General features: G+C 45.3%; 1 protein-coding gene across 2 annotated transcripts in view; it reads left to right on the plus strand.

Annotated features, from left to right (window-relative positions):
* Window positions 1-23,087, plus strand: part of PLCB4 (phospholipase C beta 4) — an 855,807-nt gene that overhangs the window by 422,601 nt on the left and 410,119 nt on the right. For both annotated transcript variants that reach the window (XM_029593509.1, XM_029593508.1), the window contains one exon: window positions 16,144-16,224. In XM_029593509.1, coding sequence (XP_029449369.1) covers window positions 16,144-16,224 — 81 coding nt within the window. The remainder of the gene's footprint in view (window positions 1-16,143; window positions 16,225-23,087) is intronic.

Raw genomic sequence — 23,087 nt, forward strand, 5'->3', positions numbered from 1 at the left:
CTTCAGCTGAGTCAAACAATTAATCTAATTACTGCCACTGCTGCCACGTGGCTATTGGGGAGGCACTGATTGCTGCTATTGGCACTGAAGCCCATTCTGCTGCCTCCTCTGTGCAGGCCCCGTGGGTTTCCACTTCCTCCATGTTGATCTCGTACATTGTGAGATCCGCCATAGAGAAAGTGCTACTCTTGCACATTCCCAAAGATTACATGTGCCAATCAGTAAAAAGTATTTTTTTTTACATCTGCTTCCCTTTCTAATTTTTTGCCATTTCCTTTTATATTGCCTTTTTTTCTATTTCTTTTCTCTCCACCTGTCTTCTTCCCTCAAACACACAGTCAGGTTCTCATTCTCACATGCATTTCTCTCTCACACACACATACACAGGCTCTCACTGGCACAGGCTATCTGAGTCTCACACACAGGCTCTCTCACACCCCCACATGCTGCCTTGCTCAAGCACAGGCTCTCACTCTTACATGCTGTCTCTTTCACACACACAGAGGCTCTCACATGCTGTCTCTGCAAACACACACAGTCTCTCAACTCATCTCATACTCGCACACACCTCTCTCTCACCTCTGGGCCTCTTCTTTACGGGTTGCCACAGGATGGGCTCTGCAGTGGCCCTAGTCTTCCCAGCCCCACTGCTCCTCTTCTGCACGCAGCTGAAGCGCCTCTTCTACCCACGCGGCTGACGCGCCTCCTCCTTCCTCCCCATGCGGCTCCGGCAACATTTGTCTTCCGGGGCAGGGCAGGCAGGAAGGCAGTAGGAGGAGCACCTGCAGTGGCTGATACACCTCCTTCCTGCCTGTGCGGCTCCAGCAACATACGTCACTGCGACGCGCTACCTTTTGGGCCATGTCTCTTCTCTTTTGGGGTTGGAGGAGGCAGGTCGCCAGCTTCGCCCCGCCTCCCCGCATCAGCCGTGGTGCCACGGACCGGCAAAAAACCCCAACGGCCCGGTACTGGTCCGCGGACCGGTGGTTGGGGACCTGCTTTAGGCGCAGGGCCGGTGCAAGGGTATTAGGCGCACTAGGCGAAACGTCAGCTATGCCGCCCCCCCCCCCCCCCCCGCCTCCACACACAATTAACTTACATTGTGCATTAATGAAAATAACGAAGTCTGTATTTATAACAGAACACTTATTTGACATTTTTATGCCATGTAAACCATTGAGATGATTTGTCTTATCGACGGTATAGAAACTCTTTTATAAATAAATAAATAAAAATATATAAAATAAACATAAACCAAAGCTATACTTGTTGCTCAAACAAAAAAAGCAGACACATCACATAATATTAAATAATTAAAATGGCAGTCAATCAAGAAAATGAACTTAAAAAGCCATCTTTACTTACCCCCTCCAGCAGCTCTCTTACTCTTCTTCCATGCAGGCTGTAGTACACACCAGAAGCAGCAGTAGTGGCTAAGCTCTATACCAGGGGTCAGGAACCTTTTTGGCTGAGAGAGCCATAAAACGCCACATATTTTAAAATGTAATTCCATGAGAGCCATACAATATGTTTAAAACTAAATACAGTAAATGTGTGCATTTTATGTAAGATCACACTTTTAAAGTACAATAAGTCTCTGAAAATATTACACCAGTCCTTAAGACACCAATACATCTCCTATTAGGAAAACGGACCAAGTCAGGCTGCTATAGAGTCCTACACAGAAACAACACGCCAGCAGAAAACCTCACCTGAATCACGTGCTGTCCCTCACCTAACATAGAATAAAGAGACCAAAACGCATAAACAGAAGCATGCAGAAAAACTGAATTGGAAACTGCAACAAGCCAGAGTCTCTGTATGCAGTGTAACAAAGGAAAAAAGAAACATCACCCATCCTTATAAAACAAATCAAGAAATATAAAATCATCAGCAGTAAAACTGTACTAACAAAAAGAACATATTTCGAAACAGCTGATGAGTGGAATATCCAATAATTAAAAACTCCTATAAAACATTTCCAGATACCAACAAAATATTTAAAAATAGCAGACACAAAGACCCAGTAATGAAAATAATAAGGATACAAACATTTTTTTGCTCTGCATACCTGGGAACATTTGATATCCAGGTGTCCCTGAGATTGTTCTGAATTAGCAGGAGGTGGGGTGGTTTGCTTGGAACTTTCTCCTCTCTCAGTCACATACCAGCGCTCTCTCTCACACTGGCTCTCAATGACACACCTATACACACATGCTCTCAGTACTCACATATACACATGTTTTTTCTCTCTCATATAGGCTCTTAATTACACATTTACACACATGCTGTCTATCTTTTCACGCTTACACACACACACAGGCTTTCAATCACATAAATACATGCTGTCTTTTTCTCTCACACACAAACTCTCATTCACATGCTTACAAACATGTCCTCTCTTTCTCTCATTTACACACAGGCTCTCAATCACATACTCACATGCTCCGTCACCTAAATCAGCTCTCAATCACACACAGACACACATGATCTCTCTCTCTCATTTAAACACAGGCTCTCAATCACATACTCACATGCTCTATCACCTAAACCAGCTGTCAATCAGACACAGACACACATGATCTCTCTCTTACTTATACACACAGGCTCTTAATCATACATACACATGATTTCTCTCACACACAAAGGATCTCAATCATACACACATACTCTTTCACACAAACTTACACATACAGGTTCCCAATGGTAAACTTACATTCATGCTCTCTCTCTCACAGGCAGGCTCTCAATCACAGACATACTCTCTTTCACATACACAGGCTCTCAATCATTCACAATACATGCAATCTCTCACTCACACACACAGGATCTCAAACACACATGCTTGCTCGTTCATTCACTATCTCTCTCCCCCCCCCCGGGAACTAGCAGCAGCAGCAGCCTCCTCCCAACGCTAACCTCTTCATTTTCAGCCCTCGCGGAGGCGGAGTCCCATCGGCCGCGGTTGATAACTCCATTTTCCTCCGAGCCGCGCTGCAGTCTTCTTCCCGTCGGACACTAGCGTGGCCTCTTCTTCCCGCGCAGGCACCCGATGCTCTCCACTTCCTCTTCCGGGCCGCGGGAAGAGGAAGTGGAGAGCATCGGGTGCCTGCGCGGGAAGACTCCCGCGCAGGCACCCGGCTGACTCCAGTCGTGCCCGGCGTGCTCTCTTCTCCTCCCCCCCCCCCCCCGCGGCCCGGAAGAGGAAGTGGAGAGCTCGGGTGCCTGCGCGGAAGAAGAGACCACACTAGCGTGGTCTCTCTTCCGCGCAGGCACCCGATGCTCTCCACTTCCTCTTCCGGACCGCGGGGGGGGGGGGGGGCGGGAAGAAGAGAGCACGCCCGGTGCCGCTGACTCCAGCTGTCCTGCCGCGTTCCGCCCGGGCTGACAGCAAAGGACTCACATGCTTGAAAGCGCGGCTCTCTTAATTTTACCAGGGCAGTGCCGCCCCCGGGAAGCTGGCGCCCTAGGCGACCGCCTAGTTCGCCTAGTGCTTCCGCCGGCCCTGTTTAGGCGACCCCTGCGTTTTGGTCGTTCGACCCCCGCCGGGGTCGCGACCACAGGTTGAGAACCGCTGCTTTAGATCTTCCTCTGTTTTCTGAACAATCTTAACCGTCCTTTTTGTTCAGGCTGCTTCTGCCTCTGTGAAGCTCCTTCTTCATCACATGCACATAGGAATGCCCATTTAAGTTATCAGTTTCTTATATGTGCCATGTCTGCTATATTTATCTTTGCCTATCCATGGAAGACTTTTTTAATAAAAGTGGATGCATTGGGTTGTATATTAATAATAATAATCCTTAAGTAAGAAGATCCTCTCAGAAATAAAGGAGACTACTTTCTAGGACACACAAGTTTGTGGCCATGGTGTGCACATGCATGGATCCAAAATATCCACTCCTGTCAGAGTCCTTGTGTCCCGAACATAAGAAATGCCATACTGCTCAGATCAAAGGTCCAATAAGCCCAGCATCCTGTGTCTAACAATGGTCCGTTCAGGTCAGAGTGTCTGATAGGATCCCAAAGAATAGATTCAATCCTTCTTGCTCATAACAGAGATAAGTAATGGCTTTCCCAAATCTACATGGCTAATGTAATAATGGTTTATAGACTTTCCTTCAAACCATTTTTAAACCAAACTTTGCTAACTGATTTCATGCATCCTCTGCCAACAGATTCCATTGTGTGCTAAGAGAATAAAAATATTTCTCCAATTTGTTTTAAAAGTGCTACCTATTAGCTTCATGGAATTTCCCCTAGTCCTAACACTACTGGAAAAGGTAAATTAACTGTGTCCTATATACCCATTCTACCCCACTCATGATTTTATAGACCTCTATCATATCTCCTTTCAGCTTTCTCTTCAAGGCTGAAGAACCCTAATCTCTTTAGCCTTTCCTCATAGGGGAACCGTTCCATGCCTTTTATTATTTTGGTCACTCTTCTCTGTATCCTTTCTAATTCTGCCAATCTTTTTTGAGATGGGGGGTGGGACCATAACTGTACACAGTATTCAAAGATGCAGTCTAAACGTGGATACAATACAGAGGCATTTGTGATATCTTTATTTTATATTCTTTTTTTTTTTTATAATAACTAACATTCTATTTGCTTTTTTTGAGCCACTGTGCACTGAGCAGAGAATTTAAAAGTTTTGTCCACAATGACTCCAAAATCTTTTTCCTGGTCGGTGACACTTAATATGGAGCACAGCCTCATGTAACTATAGTTTGGATTATTTTTCTCTAAATATATCACTTTGCAGTTGTCCACGTTAACTTTTATCTGCCATTTAGAAGCTCAATCTTCTAGACTCTTGCAATTCCTCACAATTTGTTTGTAATTTAAAAGCTTTGAATAATTTTGTATCATCTGAAAATTTGATAATCTCAATCATCATTTCCTTTTTCGAGATTAGTTATAAATATATTAAAAAGCATCAGTCTCTCTTGACATGTCCTGAAAATTTGATATTGATCAGAAGATGCCATACAAAAAGGTTATTAGGGACACATTATTAGACATCTAAAAGAATGTCTTTTTCTTCAGGTCATAGGTAAAAAATATATTTTATTTATTTATTTAAAATTATTTACAGCTTGCTAATCACAGCACTAGCCATTCTAGGTAGGGTACAAAGTACATAAATATTATTCATAAAACAAGCAATATAACAAAATGAAAATAAAACACACAAAACAACATTAGTCGAAGGCTTGCATAAAAAGGTAGTATTATAAGCTCTTGCAGAACTCTTTCACATCTAGAATAGAGTGCAATTCCAGTGGAAGAGAGTGCAACATTTTAGGATCCAATTCATAAAAAACCCAATCCCTCGTTGAAACAAGTTTTACTTCTTTCATTGATAGTTCCTGATCTTGAGACCACAAAGTGCATTGAGGGGCATAAGGAACTGGTATATCTTTTACATATTGTAGTTCCCCTCACGTGCCAGTTTTGAAACCAATAGTAGCACTTTAAAACTTATTCTATATTGCATCCCATGCATCAGTGCATGGGTAATCAGTGCAATTGCTTTAGCACAGGAGTTATATAATCAAAAAAGTGAATAAAATTAACTTGGGGATTAGCATGTTGAATCAATTGAAGGGTACACAATTGTAAAAAAAAAAAAAATAATAAAAGGTCAAATTATGGAAAATGCACTTTTAATTAAAAAACAAACGCATGACCATATATTTGAGATGGCAGAAATCCAAAGGCATAATACATATTGGAGGTAAGAACTACCAGTTTCTAAACTAGAAAGGAGATGTGGAGATCATCGTTTCTCATGACTTCAGGGTAGCCAATCAGTGTGACAAAAACAATTGGAAAATCTAAAAATATACCGGGCTGCATAAACAGGCCAATGCTTTATCAGCTCGCATAAAACGGCGTCATGATTGAGCACCCGCTCTAACGTGCGCCCAGCCACCCACTCCTGGGCAAGCGCTGCATTATATAAATGAGGGGTCGTGCTAAAAAGGATGTACTAGGATTAAACTGTGCGTCCCTAGCGAGCCATGGCATCGGACACCCAGGAGAAATGGCTGTGCGCCTTTAGGAAAACAAACGCTTAAGTATTGGGCTGGTGTTAGTTTTCCATATTAAAGCATGTGCATTAGGCACACTGTGATTTTTTGCATGGGGGGTAATAGCTAATAACCTCAGCTACTTGTATTTACATGAGATGAGTGCTATTAGCTATGCGCTGGTTTGGACACACATTTTGGATGCGCTAATCCCCTTATTGTATCGAGTGTTAGCCTAGCGCATCCAAAACACGCATCCAAGAGCTCGTTAGCTTGTACGCTAAGCTTAGTGCACGATATAGCATCAGCCTGAAAGAGAGATATTACTATTAGAAAGAGGGAAGTAATATTACCTCTGTACAAGCCTCTGGTGATGCTCTACTTTGAGTACTGTATTCAGTTCTTGACAGATTGCTAGCCATGGGATCTGAAAAACATATCTTCTCATTCAATGTAGGGTTTATTCATAACATAACAGGTAAACGTCACTTTCATTAAATTAAACATCCACATATAACAGCAGGTTCACAGTACTTACAGCCAGCAGGGAAATTTAAGGTATTGAGGTGGAGGGGGATGGGGATGGGGATGGGGAGGGTCAGGGGGAATAGGGGGCAACTGGTGCCACATATTAGTACTGCAGGTGGGGGGGGGGGCAGCCCAATTTTCATAGTTGGTGTTAATTTGGGCAGGAGACCCGGCCTACAAACCCAGGAATTTTACAGTATTGGAGATGCAGGAAGCAGGGCCATGTATGACTTTTTTGGGGGAGGGGATTGGGTTGCTGGCCCTTTTATTTCCTTTTTTGGTTAAGGTTTTGTCAAGTCTACTTAGCCGGATATCTTTTAAGATACCTGGTTAAGCTGCACATTATCAGTCCCACGCAAGGCCAGATAACTTAAAACCTACCCAGTTATATTCAGATATAGCCGATTCGGTTTTTTATGTTATTTGGTTATATGTAGCTGGATAACTTTAGGCTAATATATTAGCTGGATAATTTTTCCTTTAACTGCCCTACTGAATATTGTGCTCCTTGTATATAAATTTATAATAATAATAATAGCATACAAACATACAAATATCTAGCAGTCTCCAATAAAGTACGAGAAAGTAGCATAGAATTAAATACTCAAGAGCAAAGGGTTATCATATATGGATGAAGAGAGGGAAACTCATAAGTAATATGTAAAAATGTTTTATTTTTCATTAAGAGAATGGTAGTGGATGTGCTTTCATTTCTAATGAAGGCCACAAATACAATGAATGAGGCCATTTTGAATTCATTCCAAATGGAACGAACTGAAAATAGCCTCCTATGAAAGTCCCCAAAATTTTATGAGGCATTGAAAATAAAATGGACATCCTATGGTCCTGGCTGGGCCTCCCAGCCAAACAACTGCTGGCACGAGGACTGAGTGCCAAGCTGATGCATAGTGTCAAGGCCTAGGTCTGGCCTGAGCATTAAGGATGGGTCATTTTTTGCCTGGGCCCCAGCGTTTTAAAAATGGTATCACTTTTGCACATTTATAACATCACTTCCGTACTATACTCCAGGAAGACAGTACCGATTTTAAAGCACCATGGACCCATACAGGAGCGACTTACATCACTCCTGCCCTTTAACAAGAAGGATTCTGAAACGGGATAAGTGGAGGTCATGGTGGAAACTCCAAGGCCCCAGCAGTTTTTACTAAGGGGTAGTCCTCGGGGCCTAGGCCTAGGTGCTTGCCTGCATAGCTTATTAATCCAGGAAAGCTCAGTAAGAGTTGCAGGAGGCCTGGATTTTTTTTTTTTAATCGGTTCAGGTTTTTTTTCTTCTTCTTTAATGTTTTTTTTTCAGTTTGTCAAATGAAACAAACCAACAAAGAACATTGAATATAGCTTTATTGTGGAAAGGTGGAAGGAAAGGCAAAACGATTACCGGCATAGTTAAAAAGTGAGGTGAAGGAGGCTATTTTAGCCAAAAGATCTTCATTCAAAAATTGGAAGAAGGATCCAACAAAAGAAAGTAGGATAAAAGCATAAGCGTTGACAAGTTAAATATAAGACATTGAAAGACAGGCTAAGAGAGAGAATTTGAAAAGAAGTTGGCCGTAGAGGCAAAAACTCACAGTAAAAATTTTTTAAAAATATATCCGAAGCAGAAAGCCTGCAACGAGTCATTTGGACCCTTTATATGATCGAGGGGTTAAAGGGCACTTAACAGAAGATTGATGATTGATGGATTGATTTAATAGTTTTATATACCGTCATTAAGTTATTTACCATCATAACGGTTTACAATAGGGCACATATAACAAGAAAATATAGATCATACTTTACATAGAGGGTGCCATAATCATGCGGTAACAAAAACGAGATTAAGTATAATATGGTTTATGACGTGGATTTACATTCATGAATTCTCATGAGGGATTGTATGTTGTATTGCTATTCAACCTGTCGGTTTGACTATAATTATCAGTGGGATAAAATAATTTCCAGGTGGTATCTGGAAATTGTGCGCTGGGTGCTCTATGACCGCCTATCTTTATGTATTTGTTTGTTTGCCTGCGTTGTTCTCTATCTTGAAGGCTTGTTTGAAAAGCCAGGTTTTGAGGTGTGTTTTGAAAAGTTTATGATTCTCTGAAAGTCTTAGATCAAGGGGCATAGTGTTCCATAATATGGGACCGGCCAGGGACAGTGCACGTTCCCTAACCTGGGTTAGTCTTGCTGTTTTCACAGATGGAATGGTTAACAGGGCTTTGTTTGCTGATCTTAAATTTCTATGTGGGATGTGAACCCGAAGTGCTGTGTTCAGCCATTCTGCTTTTTCGTCATGGATTAGTTTGTGTATTGTGCAAAGAGCTTTGAACTGCACTCTTTGTTCTATGGGTAGCCAATGTAATGTGGCAAGTGTATCTGTGATGTGATCTTTTTTACTTTTTCCAGTGAGAATTCTAGCTGCGGAGTTTTGTAGTATTTGCAGTGGTCTTATCGTAGTATAGGGTAGACCGAGTAGTGAAGCATTACAATAGTCAGTGCTTGCAAATATCAGTGATTGGAGCACTGTGCGAAAGATAAGGCCATTGCAGAAAGATTAAATGATTTCTTTGCTTCGGTGTTTGCTGAAGAGGATGTTGGGGAGATACCCGTTCCAGAGAAGGTTTTCATGGGTAATGATTACGATGGACTGAACCAAATCACGGTAAATCTAGAGGATGTGGTAGGCCTGATTGACAAACTGAAGAGTAGTAAATCACGTGGACCAGATGGTATATACCTCAGGGTTCTGAAGGAACTAAAAAATGAAATTTTAGATCTATTAGTAAAAATTTGTAACATATCATTAAAATCATCCATTGTACCTGAAGACTAGAGGATGGCTAATGTAACCCCAATATTTAAAAAGGGCTCCAAGGGCGATCCGGGAAACTGCAGACCAGTTAGCCTGACTTCAGTGCCAGGAAAACTAGCGGAAAGTGTTCTAAAGATCAAAATCATAGAACATATAGAAAGGCATGGTTTAATGGAACAAAGTCACCATGGCTTTACCCAAGGCAAGCCTTGCCTCACAAATCTGCTTTACTTTTTTGAAGGGGTTAATAAACATGTAGATAAAGGTGAATCGGTAGATGTAGTATATCTGGATTTTCAGAAGGCATTCGACAAAGTTCCTCATGAGAGGCTTCTAGGCAAAGTAAAAAGTCACGAGATAGGTGGCGATGTCCTTTCATGAATTACAAACTGGTTAAAAGACAGGAAACAGAGAGTAGGATTAAGTGGACAATTTTCTCAGTGGAGGGGGTGGGAGTGGAGTGCCTCAGGGATCGGTCCTGGGACCTGTGCTTTTCAATATATTTATAAATGATCTGGAAAGGAATACGACGAGTGAGGTAATCATATTTGCAGATGATACAAAATTATTCAGAGTAATTAAATAACAAGCGGATTGTGATAAATTGCAGGAGGACCTTGTGAGACTGGAAAATTGGGCATTCAAATGGCAGATGAAATTTAATGTGGATAAGTGCAAGGTGATGCATATAGGGAAAAATAACCCATGCTATAGTTACACGATGTTAGGTTCCATATTAGGATCTACCACCCAGGAAGGAGATCTAGGTGCCATGGTGGATAATACATTGAAATTGTCGGCTCAGTGTGCTGCGACAGTCAAAAAAACAAACAGAATGTTAGGAATTATTAGGAAGGGAATGGTGAATAAAATGGAAAATGTCATAATGCCTCTATTGCTCCATGGTGAGACCGCACCTTGAATACTGTGTACAATTCTGGTCACCTCATCTCAAAAAAGATATAGTTGCGATGGAGAAGGTACAGAGAAGGGCGACCAAAATGATAAAGGGAATGGAACAGCTCCCCTATGAGGAAAGACTAAAGAGATTAGAACTTTTCAGCTTGGAAATGAGATGGCTGAGGGGGGATATGATAGAAGTGTTTAAAATCATGAGAGGTCTAGAACGGGTAAATGTGAATCAGTTATTTGTTCTTTCGGATAATAGAAGGACTAGGGGGCACTCTATGAAGTTAGCATATAGCACATTTAAAACTAATAGGAGAAAGATCTTTTTCACTCAACGCACAATTAATCTCTGGAATTTGTTGCCAGAGGATGTGGTTAGTGCAGTCAGTGTAGCTGGATTTGAAAAAGGTTTAGATAAGTTCTTGGTGGAGAAATCCATTACCTGCTATTAATCAAGTTGACTTAGAAAATATCCACTGCTATTACTAGCATCAGCAGCATGGGATAGACTTAGTTTTTGGGTACTTGCCAGGTACTTATAGCCTGGCTTGGCCATTGTTGGAACAGGATGCTGGGCTTGATGGACCCTTGGTCTGACCCCAGTATGGGTCAGTCCCAGTATGGCACTCTATCTAATATCTACCTTAGCCCCTCTGTCAGCTACTATCCAACCTAAAATTAAAGCATTTCCTATACGCAGATGACGTGCAGATTCTGATCCCTATATCAGAATCCCTTCCAAAAACACTCAAGTTCTGGGAAAGCTGCCTCCACTCTATCAACCTACTTCTCACCAGCCTTAATCTAGTCCTCAATTCAGCCAAAACTGAACTCCTCCTCATCTCCCCCGATATCAATGATCTTTCACTGCCAACCCCCTCCACCACCATGGTCACACAAGTAAGAGACCTCGGAGTGATACTAGACAACCATCTGGACCTAAAGAAATTCATCAACAATACAACCAAGGACTGTTTCTACAAATTACAAATTCTAAAAAGTCTTAAACCTCTCCTCCATTTCCAAGACTTCAGGCCTGTCCTCCAGGCCACCCTATTCTCCAAGACTGACTACTACAACGCCCTCTTTTTGGGCCTCCCCACTTCCACCACCAGACCTCTTCAAATGCTACAGAACGCGGCCACTAGAATTCTGACAAACACCAACCGAAGAGATCACATCACACTCATCCTCAGGAATCTACACTGGCTCCCCATAAGTTTCAGAATCCATTATTCACAAGGCCATACACAATCAGAACGTACTCGACCTTCATATCCCGCTAAGGCTGCACACTTCCAGAAGTCCTATAAGAAAGGCTTATAAAGGAACCCTGCACGCCCCCACCACCAAATCCACCCTTCATACATCCACCAGAGAACGGGCCTTCTCAACAGCGGGGCCAGCCATCTGGAATTCCATGCCGCTGGACCTCAGATAGGAACTCTGCCTGTTGACCTTCAGAAAAAAACTCAAGACCTGGCTGTTCCAACAAGCCTTCCCATAACCCTTTTCCCCTCCGACCCCTTCCACCTTCCCCCTCCAACTCTCCTTGATCTGAAAAAGTCACCCCCCACCCCCCCCCCCCCCCCCCCCCCCCCCCCCCTTAGCATTGACTTTGCTCTACACTGTTTGCCAGACTCCTGGCTGTATATTAGTTCTACTTCATTGTTAAGTTTATAAGTTTTTCTTCTGCCTCTACCACTTTCAGTTCCCAGCTTACATATCCCTGTTTTATTGTAACTTTATCTTTCTCCTCACTATCATTGTTTCAACACCACTGTTCCATGTAAACCGATATGATATGATTTGTATCATGAATGTCGGTATAAAAAAGAGTTAAATAAATAAATAAATGTTCTTATATTCTTATGTACCCTGCCCTGAACTATTAGAAGGGGCGGGTAACAAATACTTTCAAATAAATAAAGTGACAACAGAATGAGTAAGGTTAAGTAGGCAAACAAAGATGAGTTTTCTAGATGGACCATATCTTCCCTTTTTTTTCTGACATTGTGAATGTATCTTTGTTTCCGTGGTCAGTGGTTAAGGTTGAAATTTTAACTTTTAGTGCTCCTGCTCATAAGTTACAGACTTATACTTACTGACAGGTCGATACAGTAACGTTGAGTTAAAGATTCCCCGTCTGTAACGTGCTGGGAGCGCACAATACAGACGAGTAAGGCCATCCAGCGATACAGACTCCAGTTTCACGCGTCCTTAGCGCTTCCTAAACCCTTTCCTAAACCCTTTCCGCACCCTGCATGTAAATGAACGAAAAAGCTGTATAATGAAGGAATTAGCTATTCCCCTGCGATACTGTAACGGGCGCTGATATTATCTCCTCCGTAACCCGCTGTTCTGCCGCGGCCTTAACCTGCTAGTTTACCGCCTCCCCCTAGTAGGAGTTAGTGTAGTGTAGTGTAGTGTAAAAACATTGCTTACCCGCCCTGGTCCCGTCCGGTCTCCTGCAGCCCCGTCCGGTCCCCTCCTCCCGAAGCAAAAAAAAACCAAACGAAAAAGTAGCAAGGCTCGGGCCTGCTACGGTAAGTGTAAAAAGTGTAAAAAGTGTAAAAAACAAAAAACCTGTGTGTTATATAAAAAAATAAAACAATTTTAAATACCTGTCGGAGGGCCGAGGGTCCAGGCGGCCGGTGGGCGGCGGGCAGCCATCAGCGGCATCCGGTAGTCCCTTCTCCCTTCCTCCCGATTTTGCACGGGCATTCATCCAGGCAGAGGGAGCCGACAGCGAACGACCTCCGGCTCCCCCTGCCTGGATGAGCGCCAAAATTGCACGGGCGGGTCGGCAGCGGGGGGGGGGGGGCGGCAGCGGGGGGGCGGCAGCAGGATCTGGGAGCGGCGGGTAGGCAGCAGCGGGGTCCGGGGGGCAGCGGCAGCAGGATCCAGGGGCGGCAGTGGAAGCGAGATCCGGGGGGCGAGTAGCGGCAGCGTGTTCGAACGGGCAGGTAGGTGGGAAAAAAAGATGGCCGCCTGCACGGGGGAAAGCTGCAATTGGCCGCTGAAGACGTGACGTCACACCCCGTGACGCCAAACGTCGTGACGTCACGTCTTCAGCGGCCAATTGCACGCTTTTCCCGTGCAGGCGGCCATCTTTTTTTTGCCACCTACCTGCCTGCCCGATCGAACACGCTGCCGCTACTTGCTCCCCGGATCTCGCTGCCGCCCCTGGATCCTGCTGCCGCTGCCCCCCCCGGACCCCGCTGCTGCCTACCTGCCGCTCCCGGATCCTGCTGCCGCCCCCCCGCTGCCGACCCGCCCGTGCGATTTTGGGAGAAGGGACTACCGGATGCCGCTGATGGCTGCCTGCCGCCCACCGGCCGCCTGGACCCACGGCCCTCCGACAGGTATTTAAAAATTTTTTATTTTTTTATATAACACACAGGTTTTTTGTTTTTTACACTTTTTACACTTTTTACACTTTTTTACACTTCCTGGTGCCTGTCATTTCAAATGTCATTTGAAATGACAGGTACCAGCGCACCCAGGTTACTGTATAGGCGCTGTTACAGCGCCTATACAGTAAAATGGGTTGCGCGGGCATAACCCTTCCCTAACGCTTCACAGCCGCGGCATGCATTTGCATGCGATTAGAAGAGAGAATCAGGCGTTAGGTCAGGAGAACTGTGCGTGCGGGGAGGAAGGGTGCGCCTGACACTGCCGCACTGTTTTTACCACGGCCTTACTGTATCGAGCCGTGAGTCATTTTTCTGTAAGAGTCCTTTTGGAATTTGGATTTCCTGCATGAAATTCTAGCTCACCATTGTCAGCCCATGTTTTATGTATAGTCTTTTTAAATGGTTTACATTGTCAAAAAATATTATATGTATTGGACCTGATATTTAGCGTTCTTAATTGTTTGAATATCCGGGTATAGACAGCAGCTGCTACATAGCTAAAAAGTTAGCTGGCTAACAGGTCAATACAGTAAAGTGCGACCACGGTTACCCTGTATCTAACCCGCCTTTTACTCACAATTTGGCCGCGTTAGCCCAACCCGCGATCCACTATCCCCTTTAACCCATTCTTACCGCCTCTTTAAATCAACAAGTAACCCTTTCCGCCCGCGGCATGTATATGAGATGTAAACGATCGGATTAGCTATTCCCCCCCATTCAGTAACGTGCGCCCCAACTATCGCCTTTTTAACCTGCAGTTTAGCCGCGCGTTTAACCTGCTAACTTACCGCCTACCCTTACCCCTGCGTTAGAGACAGGGGTAAGGGTAGGCAGCAAACTTTCCCCCAGCCCTCGCTCACCTGCCCTGGCCGGTGAGCGAAAAAGGGGCAGCCCAGTCCTCTCTACCCTCCTCTCGAAGCAACGAAAGCGAAAAAGGAGGCAAGGCGCAGGGCAAAAGTTAAAACAAAAGTGAATAAAGAGTAATAAAAGTAAACTTACTGGCGGGAGCCGGCAGGCGCGCGTTCATCGAGGGAGGCGGGAATCGGCGGGCGCGTGTTCATTGAGGGAGGCGGGAGCCGGCGGGCGCGCGTTCATCGAGCTGGAGGGAGCCGGCCGTGAAAGCGGCCTCCAACAGCCCCCGCCGGCGGCGAATGAATGCACACCTGTATACGCCTGTGCAATTTGGGCGCTCAAGGCGTGACGTCACGACGTTTGGCATCACGTGTGACGTCACGCCTTGAGTGCCCAAATTGCACAGGCGTATACAGGTGTGCATTCATTCCCCGCCGGCGGGGGCTGTTGGAGGCCGCTTTCGCTGCCGGCTCCCTCCAGCTCGATGAACGCGCGCCCGCCTGCTCCCGCCTCCCTCAATGAACACGCGCCCGCCGATTCCCGCCTCCCTCGATGAACGCGCGCCCGCCGGCTCCCGCCTCCCTCGATGAATGCGCGCCCGCCGGCTCCCGCCTCCCTCGATGAACGCGCGCCCGCCAGCTCCCGCCAGTAAGTTTACTTTTATTACTCTTTATTCACTTTTCTTTTAACTTTTGCCCTGCGCCTTGCTTCAGGAGGGAGGGAGAGAGGACCATCCACTTCCTGGTACCTGTCATTTGAAATGACATTTGAAATGACAGGTACCAGCGCACCCAGGATACTGTATAGGCGCTGTATAAAGCGCCTATACAGTAAAATGGGTTACGCGGGCCTAACCCTTCTTGGACGCTTCTTGGACGTGGCTTGCATTTGCAAGCTATTTAAATATAGTATTGAGCGGTAGGTGAGCCGGACTGTGCGTGCGGCAAACGCAGGTGTGCCCGGCACTAACGCAGCTCTTCCTACCGCTCCTTACTGTATCGGCCCGTAAGTGAGAGGCAGGATGGGAGCGTTCTGGAGCGGGATCACTTTCCTGCTAACTTACTCCTAGATTTAACTATAACAGAAATAGCGCATGCAGTAAAAAAAGGGGTGTGGTTAGGTTAATTTCCCTTGAGTGACATATTGTTCTCTACAGACGCTTAGGCTCTCTCGCTCTCCCTCTCTCTTGACCCTGTTAGCCTGATAAATGCTTATATTCAGCACTATCTGATTTGATTAACTGTTCTAAGTCTGGAACTGCTATTCAGCTGTTCTAAAGTGAGCAAAATAAACTTATCCATCTAGCTCTAAGATAGCTGAGTCTATTCATCCCAATTAACCGGATAACCATATCTGGCTAACTTGTGCAGCCAGATAGCAGCTGAATATCAACCCCTATTATGTTTATCTGCTCCTAATTTATCAATGTCTTTTCCCATAGTCACAGAATGGGGAGAAACTTTAGAGAATGGGCCTATATTTAGTTTTACATTATCTACAAATATTTAAGAACAAAATCAAATGAAACAAAATTCATACAATGATGGTTTATTGTTTACCAGAGCTGTAATTTATTTTCTTTTTTTTACAGGAGTCTTTTGTCTTTGAACCTAATTGTCTTTTTAAAGTGGATGAATTTGGTTTCTTCCTGACATGGAAAAGTGAAGGAAAGGTATAAAAACATCAAAGCTAAGTTTAATAATAATATACTTTATATGCTAATGTCTTTTGCCCTCTCTTATTGATCATTAATATTTGATCATGTTCACAGAATGTGTGGTGTTTCCCCATATTGTGGAGTCGATTCACCCATTGTGAGGCAAGGAAAGAGGCTGAGATGGCAAATAAAAATAATCACTATTCAAAGCTGGAGAAGAGATTTCAGGAGAGACTGAGCAAGTGTAAATTGGGTGATAATGAGAATATAAGACATTTCAAGCCTGCCCTGTTCCATGCCAAGGAAAGCATTTGTTGCCCCATTTCCCTGTGCATGAAACTCATAAACTACTGGCCACACGTTAATGTTCACACCACTTCGCTTTTGTACTTTATAAAACACTTAATTTGCATTGGCTCCATAGGAATTAATGGGGAGAAACCCAGCCCCTACACGGATTGGGGAAAAAATAAATGAGTGGCAAATGCACAATTACAGTGAGAAAATATAAAGAGTTACTTCGGCAACCACGCGTAATTCAAAGCCTGATACAGAAATGGTGAAAAAGAGAAACCAAAAGATGAGAGAATAATTGTAGCTCAGGATGGTAGACTATGAATAAGATACTGTAGGTCTCAACAAACAGAAAAAAAATGCAGACAAATGCAGATTCTGTTGCACAAAACTACACATTTCATTGCTGGGTGCGACATACTGATGTCAGAAGGCTTTTGTACAGAAAAGCACAATAAGATAGCCCAGCTTATCTAATTATAACTGTGTAAACACCATGACATCACTGTACCAGAAAAATGCTTAGAGAATTGTAGGCATTCTAAAGCTAACTACAAAAAGCTGGACATTGTGGTAAAGTAGAAAAATACAAGAACAGCATCGCTAATAGAAATATCAGTACCGATCTGTACTATATTTGGGAAAACAAGATTATTAATAGTTTCAGATGCCAGGAAATGTGGCAGAAAGATACAGAAATAATTCCAATTTTATTCGGTGCCGCTATCTTGATTAAAAAGAATTTCTGAATGCACCTTGATATGTTGCCTGTACATATTACATCCTATAAACTCCAGAAAGAGGTTCTCTGCAGCAATGCAAGTATTAAGGAAGGCATTAGTAGTTCATTTGAGAGACTGAGATCATACTAATATTTCCTGGCTTACAAATGAGGTTCATTCCCGCCATGGTGTGTGCAGAACAAACAAATTGGAAAAAAACTACCCATGAGGAAAAAATAAGTTTATTACAATCACAAAACAAACTGCCAGTGCCTTAGAAAGGTACAGGATATGATGAACAAAAGAAAAAATCCATGTGTTTTGTTCTGTATAATTAGCGTATGGGATCTTTCACTCACCGCCATACTCTCCATGAAGGGACATTATTAACAGGAGACTAACCTCACAACTTTCCTTTACACACACTGAGCAGTCCTCAACTCTTGCATTGTTGTCATGACCTCACAATTATATAACTCTCTTGCCACACAGGATAGCAAGGCTTGGAGTAAAGGAAGCTTAATCTGTCACACACCAGTGATCTAAAACTGCAGTCATGCCATAGTCTGCTTCAAAACGTTCTGCTCTGCAAGCCCCCTTTCACCTTATACAACATAGCCATCATGCATATAGATTGACATAATGCTTCCTAGGCCAGGGTGCCCTGCACACTTCCTACTTAGTGCTTTGAGCAGGGAAACATGTCAGAGATCATGGAAGTAACCATGCCGTATTCAAAGAAATGGACACATCTGAATGCCAAGAGGAAATAAGAAGTGCCATGATGGGTCAGAACAAGGTTCAATGTATCCAACATCTCTTCTCCGACAGTGGCCAGTCCAGGTCACAAGTCCCTCAGCATAACTAGAGGCTCAGTAAACATGGCACTCTCATTCCTACCCAGCCCCTGTGGAGAAAAAAGAAATGCTAAGTAACAAAAATGTTGTCGTCTTTTTTGATGCATTTATGCCCAAAGGATTGCTATTATTTTTTTGTTCACTCTCAGAATGGTAAAAGAAAGGGGTGGCCAGTGTTAGCTATGATTTAATGACCCATATCACAAGTCCCTCTTGAGAAACCAAACTAGGTGGATTGTTTGTTGCGTCAACTAAATGTATCTCCAAGGCAGGTTTTTTTTCGGTCATTTGCAATCCATCAGGTACTGATTTGGGTACATTAGATGCACCTCATGACCTTTTAATGGATATGCCTCCCCTTTTAATTATTGTGGGGAATTTTAATTTATATACTGATGATTTTACTTGTACTATTTCTAAGAATTTTGTAGACCTAACTCAGGATAATGACTTAATCCAGCAAGTTGATTTGCCAAGTCATTCGGTAGGTCATACATAGGATTTAGTCCTTAAGTCTAGAGCTTAGTCACTAGTAAGCTTGTGAAATCCTTAGGTATACAGAATTTAATGTGGTCTGACTATTTTTATTATAATTTACTTTTTCCTAGCATGTAGACAGTTGGACTCAGGACCAGTGAGTTTATGCTCCCCTGCCAGCAGATGGAGATGGAGCAAGCTGATATCACAGTATGGGGTAGATTTTCAAACGAGCGCGAACAGCCTACTTTTGTTTGCGCTCCAGGCGCAAACAAAAGTACGCTGGATTTTAGTAGATACGCGCATAGTCGCGCGTATCGGCTAAAATCCTGGATCGGCGCGCGCAAGGCTATCGATTTCGTATAGCCTGCGCGCGCCGAGCCGCGCAGCCTACCCCCGTTCCCTCCTAGGCCGCTCCGAAATCGGAGCGGCCTAGAAGGGAACTTTCCTTTGCCCTCCCCTCACCTTCCCCTCCCTTCCCCTACCTAACCCACCCGCCCGGCCCTGTCTAAACCCCGATCCTACCTTTGTCGGGGGATTTACGCCTCCCAGAGGGAGGCGTAAATCCCCGCGCGCGAGCGGGACCCCTGCGCGCCGGGCCGCGACCTGGGGGCGGGTACGGAGGGCGAGGCCACGCCCCCGGACCGCCCCGGGGCGTAGCCACGCCCCCGTACCCGCCCCCAAAATGCTGCCGGCACGCCCCCGAAACGCCGCGCAATCCGGCCCCGCCCCCCGACACGCCTCCCGACACGCCCACTCCGAAAACCCCGGGACTTACGCGAGTCCCGGGGCTCTGCGCGCGCCGGGAGGCCTATGTAAAATAGGCTTCCCGGCGCGCAGGGCCCTGCTCGCCTAAATCCGCCCGGTTTTGGGCGGATTTAGGCGAGCAGGGCTCTGAAAATCTACCCCTATATATATAGCCCTGCAGTGACCCTAGCCTGCTAGTATTATCCATCTTCAGCAGATGGCGGATGTGCATCTCCCTATGGGGATTGCCTCAAGATTTTTGAAAGGAGAAATTTGAAATTCTAAATTCAGGAAAAGAAAGCCCCGCTCTCCTGCGGTGATACGTAAAGGGCCCTCCCCCAATTGAGAATTCCTGAGGCGATTTCCGTGGTCCCTCAGATGGGTTTCCCAGCGTGGACTTAGCTGCTAGTTCAGCTGAAAGACAGCAGGTGCAAGAGGCCGAGCACAGCGGTAACGGCAGATGCCCTCTTCCCCCACAGCTGGAGACCATTTCTGTATTCAGCCGGTAAGCGCTGAGCTCAGATAAGGATAAAAAAAAGGAGAAAGTTTTACCCTGAATCAGAGACAGAGGGGTTTCAGGACTTCCTCCGGTCTCCATTCTCAGTGCGCTGTAAAATGTTTGTTCCCGCTTCCGTTGGGGTTGGAGAACTGGGCATCCTGGTGGGATGAGGTCCCATGGTGGGCTAGGCCCTGCAAGTAGGCTTATTTCTTGTACACCGCGTGTACAGCGGCTGTTTTTGCATGCTCTTGTGTGTGTTCTGCTAACTTCTATAGGCTGTCAGTGCATTGGCTCTGCACACGCGTTATGCGCTCGGTTTTTGGGAGCGCTTTTTTACGCGCACAAACTTATTTATGCGCTTAACTTGGCACATAGGATAGCCTTGCCGCACTATCTTCTAGGCACTTATTTTTTTGGGCGCATTTCATTTTTGAGCGCGAACCGTTCTGATGCACATTTACTGCAGTGATGGCGCCGGTAAGCAAGAGGCCTAAGCGTCTTCCTATTTGTGTTGCCTGTCATATTTGGGCTTCTCAGCCTGACCTGGCTTCTAACTTGTGTCAGCGCTGCTCAGAAGCTCAGAGAGAGTTGTCTTCCTCGGATTTTGCTAAGCCTGGCTTTTCCCATTCTGATGATGGGTTGGTCATGGCCTTGACTGGAGGGACACTAGATTTTGGTTCCCCCTTGACTGGCTCCTCTGCTGGCGAGAGCAGTTCTGTGGGACCAGCTCCAGTTCCTTCTGAGCTTGGTCTGGACCCAGTTGCATTTTCTTGAGTGGAATTTTTTTAAGGTTTACAAACCTTTCTTCAGGTGCAGTCCTCCGCTTCCCCCATTTCTGTCTGGTGGGACTCTCAGCTGGTGGCTCCTCCCTCTTTCAGTCCTATGCTTAAGCACTGGGACTTGCCTTGGCTCTCTGCGGTTGTTCCTGACAGGAATCCGAATGGCGCTGATGATAAGTTTGATCCTGATTCCCTGGAAGATGGGGAAATTCCTCCAGAGCTGGAACCGTATTGAACCATGTTGCAGTTCTTTCATAGAGATGAACTGCCAGCTCTGATTTCCCAGACCTTGAAACAGCTGGGTGTCCCTGGTTCAGATGCTATGTCAGAGCCGAGGAAGAATCCCATTTTGGTTTCCTTACATAAAGCCTCTTGTTTTTTACCTGTGTTGGATGCCATTCAGAATTTGTTTGATCTGGAATGGGATGCCCCAGAGGCAAATTTTAAAGGGAGTTGGACTTTGGAAGGCTGTACTTTGGAAGCCCTGGATCCGGCTTTGAGAGAGTGTTTTTGATTTCCCAAGTAGATGCTCTGGTATGTGCCATTCCTAAGTGAACGACTATCCCCATAGAGGGAGGAGCAGCCTTGAAGGATGTACATGATAGAAGGATTGAGGCTATTCATAAGCAGTGGTAATGAATTTACAGATTGCCTCCTGTTGTGCCCTAGTGGCGAGATCACTCAGAAGGTTGATAAGTCTGGAGGGACTTCCAGAGCAGTCGGAGGCTGTGATTTGGTTCGGACCTCAGCCAGAGGAGTGGCTTCGGTAATAGCGACCAGGCGTCAACTCTGGTTGCAAAATTGGACAGCTGATGCAGCTTCCAAAGACAATCTTACCAAGACGCCCTTTAAAGGCTCGCTCTTGTTTGGGAGTGAGTTGGAGAAACTGGCTAGTAAGTGGGGCGGGTCTCCAGTGCCTCAGTTGCTAGAGGTTAAGAAACAGTTACAGTGCCTCTTTGGTATGAGGGGTCATTTCCAGGGTTAGAGGCGTTTTCATCCCCACAGAGGGAATACCTTTCAGCAGACTTGGCCTTTCGGTAGGTCTCAGTCATTTCATCCCCAACAGGACTCGGGTGGTGGACCTTCCCGAGTTTCCTAGTGAAGGTTTGCCAACCCATCTTCCAGAACAGGAAATAGGGAGACATCTCTCTTTCTCTTATCAGAGGTGAGTCAAGATCACATTGAACCAGTGGGTCCTGGAGGTGATATGTGAAGGGAATGCACTGGAATTTTGCAGTATTCCTCAGAACGTGTTCATGGTGTCCCCTTGCCACTCCCAGGAGATGAAGCAGGCAGTGGAGTTCACACTTCAAAGGCTCCTCAGACTGAGAGCTGTGGTTCCAGTGCCCACATCTCAAGAAAGTATGGGGCGATATACGATTTATTTTGTTGTGCCCAAAAAGGAGGGCTCCTTTCGTCCGATCCTGGATCTCAAGAGGGTTAACTGTTACTTGAAGGTGACTCATTTTGGAATGGAAACGTTATGCTCTGTGATAATGGCAGTGCAGTCGGGGGAATTTCTGACCTCCTCGGATCTGTCAGAGGCTTGCCTTCATATTCCCATCCAATAGGAACACTAATACTTTCTATGCTTTGCAGTGTTGGGGCACCATTATCAGTTTTGGGCGCTGCCTTTTGGTCTAGCCACCGCTCCCATTTTCCAAGTTTATGGTGATAGTAGTGGCGGCCTTGTGAAAAGAAGGAATCCTGATGCACCAATATTTGGATGACTGGCTGATTCAAGCCAAATCTCAGGAAGAGAGCTGCCTGGTGACACACAGAGTTATCTCCTTATTGCAGGAGCTCAGTTGGGTGGTGAACCTGACCAAGAGCAATCCTCAGCCTTCCCAGTCATTATCTGAGGGTCCGGTTCGACATGGGACAGGACAGAGTTTTCCTACCAGAAGTTCGGATCAGGAGATTGATGTCTCAAGTGCATCAGTTGGTGAACACCATACGCCTGACGGTGTGGTCCTACCTACAGGTACTCGGCTGATAGCAGCTACACTGGAAGGGTGGGCAAGGGTGCATATGTGTCCTTTTCAGTGCTCTCTGCTATCTCGTTGGAACCCGCAATCTCAAGATTATGTGGTTTGGCTCCACTTGCCGATTGAAATCTGCTCCCACCTCCAGTGGTGGTTGCAGGAGGATCATCTGAGAAAGGGAGTTCCCTTGTCCTCTCTGGCCTGGTTGGTACTTGCAACAGAAACGAATCTCCACAGTTGAGGGGCTCACTGGAGTTAATGGCCCAGGAGCATTATAATACCGAAGAGTCCCGCTGGAGCATCAATCTCCTGGAAGCCCAGGAATGCGGCTGGCATGCTTGCAGTTCAGCCACAGGCTGCGGAATCAAGCAGTTCGCGTGATGTCAGACAACGTGACGATGGTGGCCTATATCAATCGCCAGCGAGGAACCAAGAACCAACAAGTTTCACAGGAAATAGACCAGCTAATGGAATTGGCGGAAGGTCATCTGCAGATGATCTCAGTCTTTCACATTGCA

The sequence above is a fragment of the Rhinatrema bivittatum genome, chromosome 3 (genome assembly GCF_901001135.1).
Source record: "Rhinatrema bivittatum chromosome 3, aRhiBiv1.1, whole genome shotgun sequence".
Classification (NCBI taxonomy): Eukaryota; Metazoa; Chordata; class Amphibia; order Gymnophiona; family Rhinatrematidae; genus Rhinatrema; species Rhinatrema bivittatum.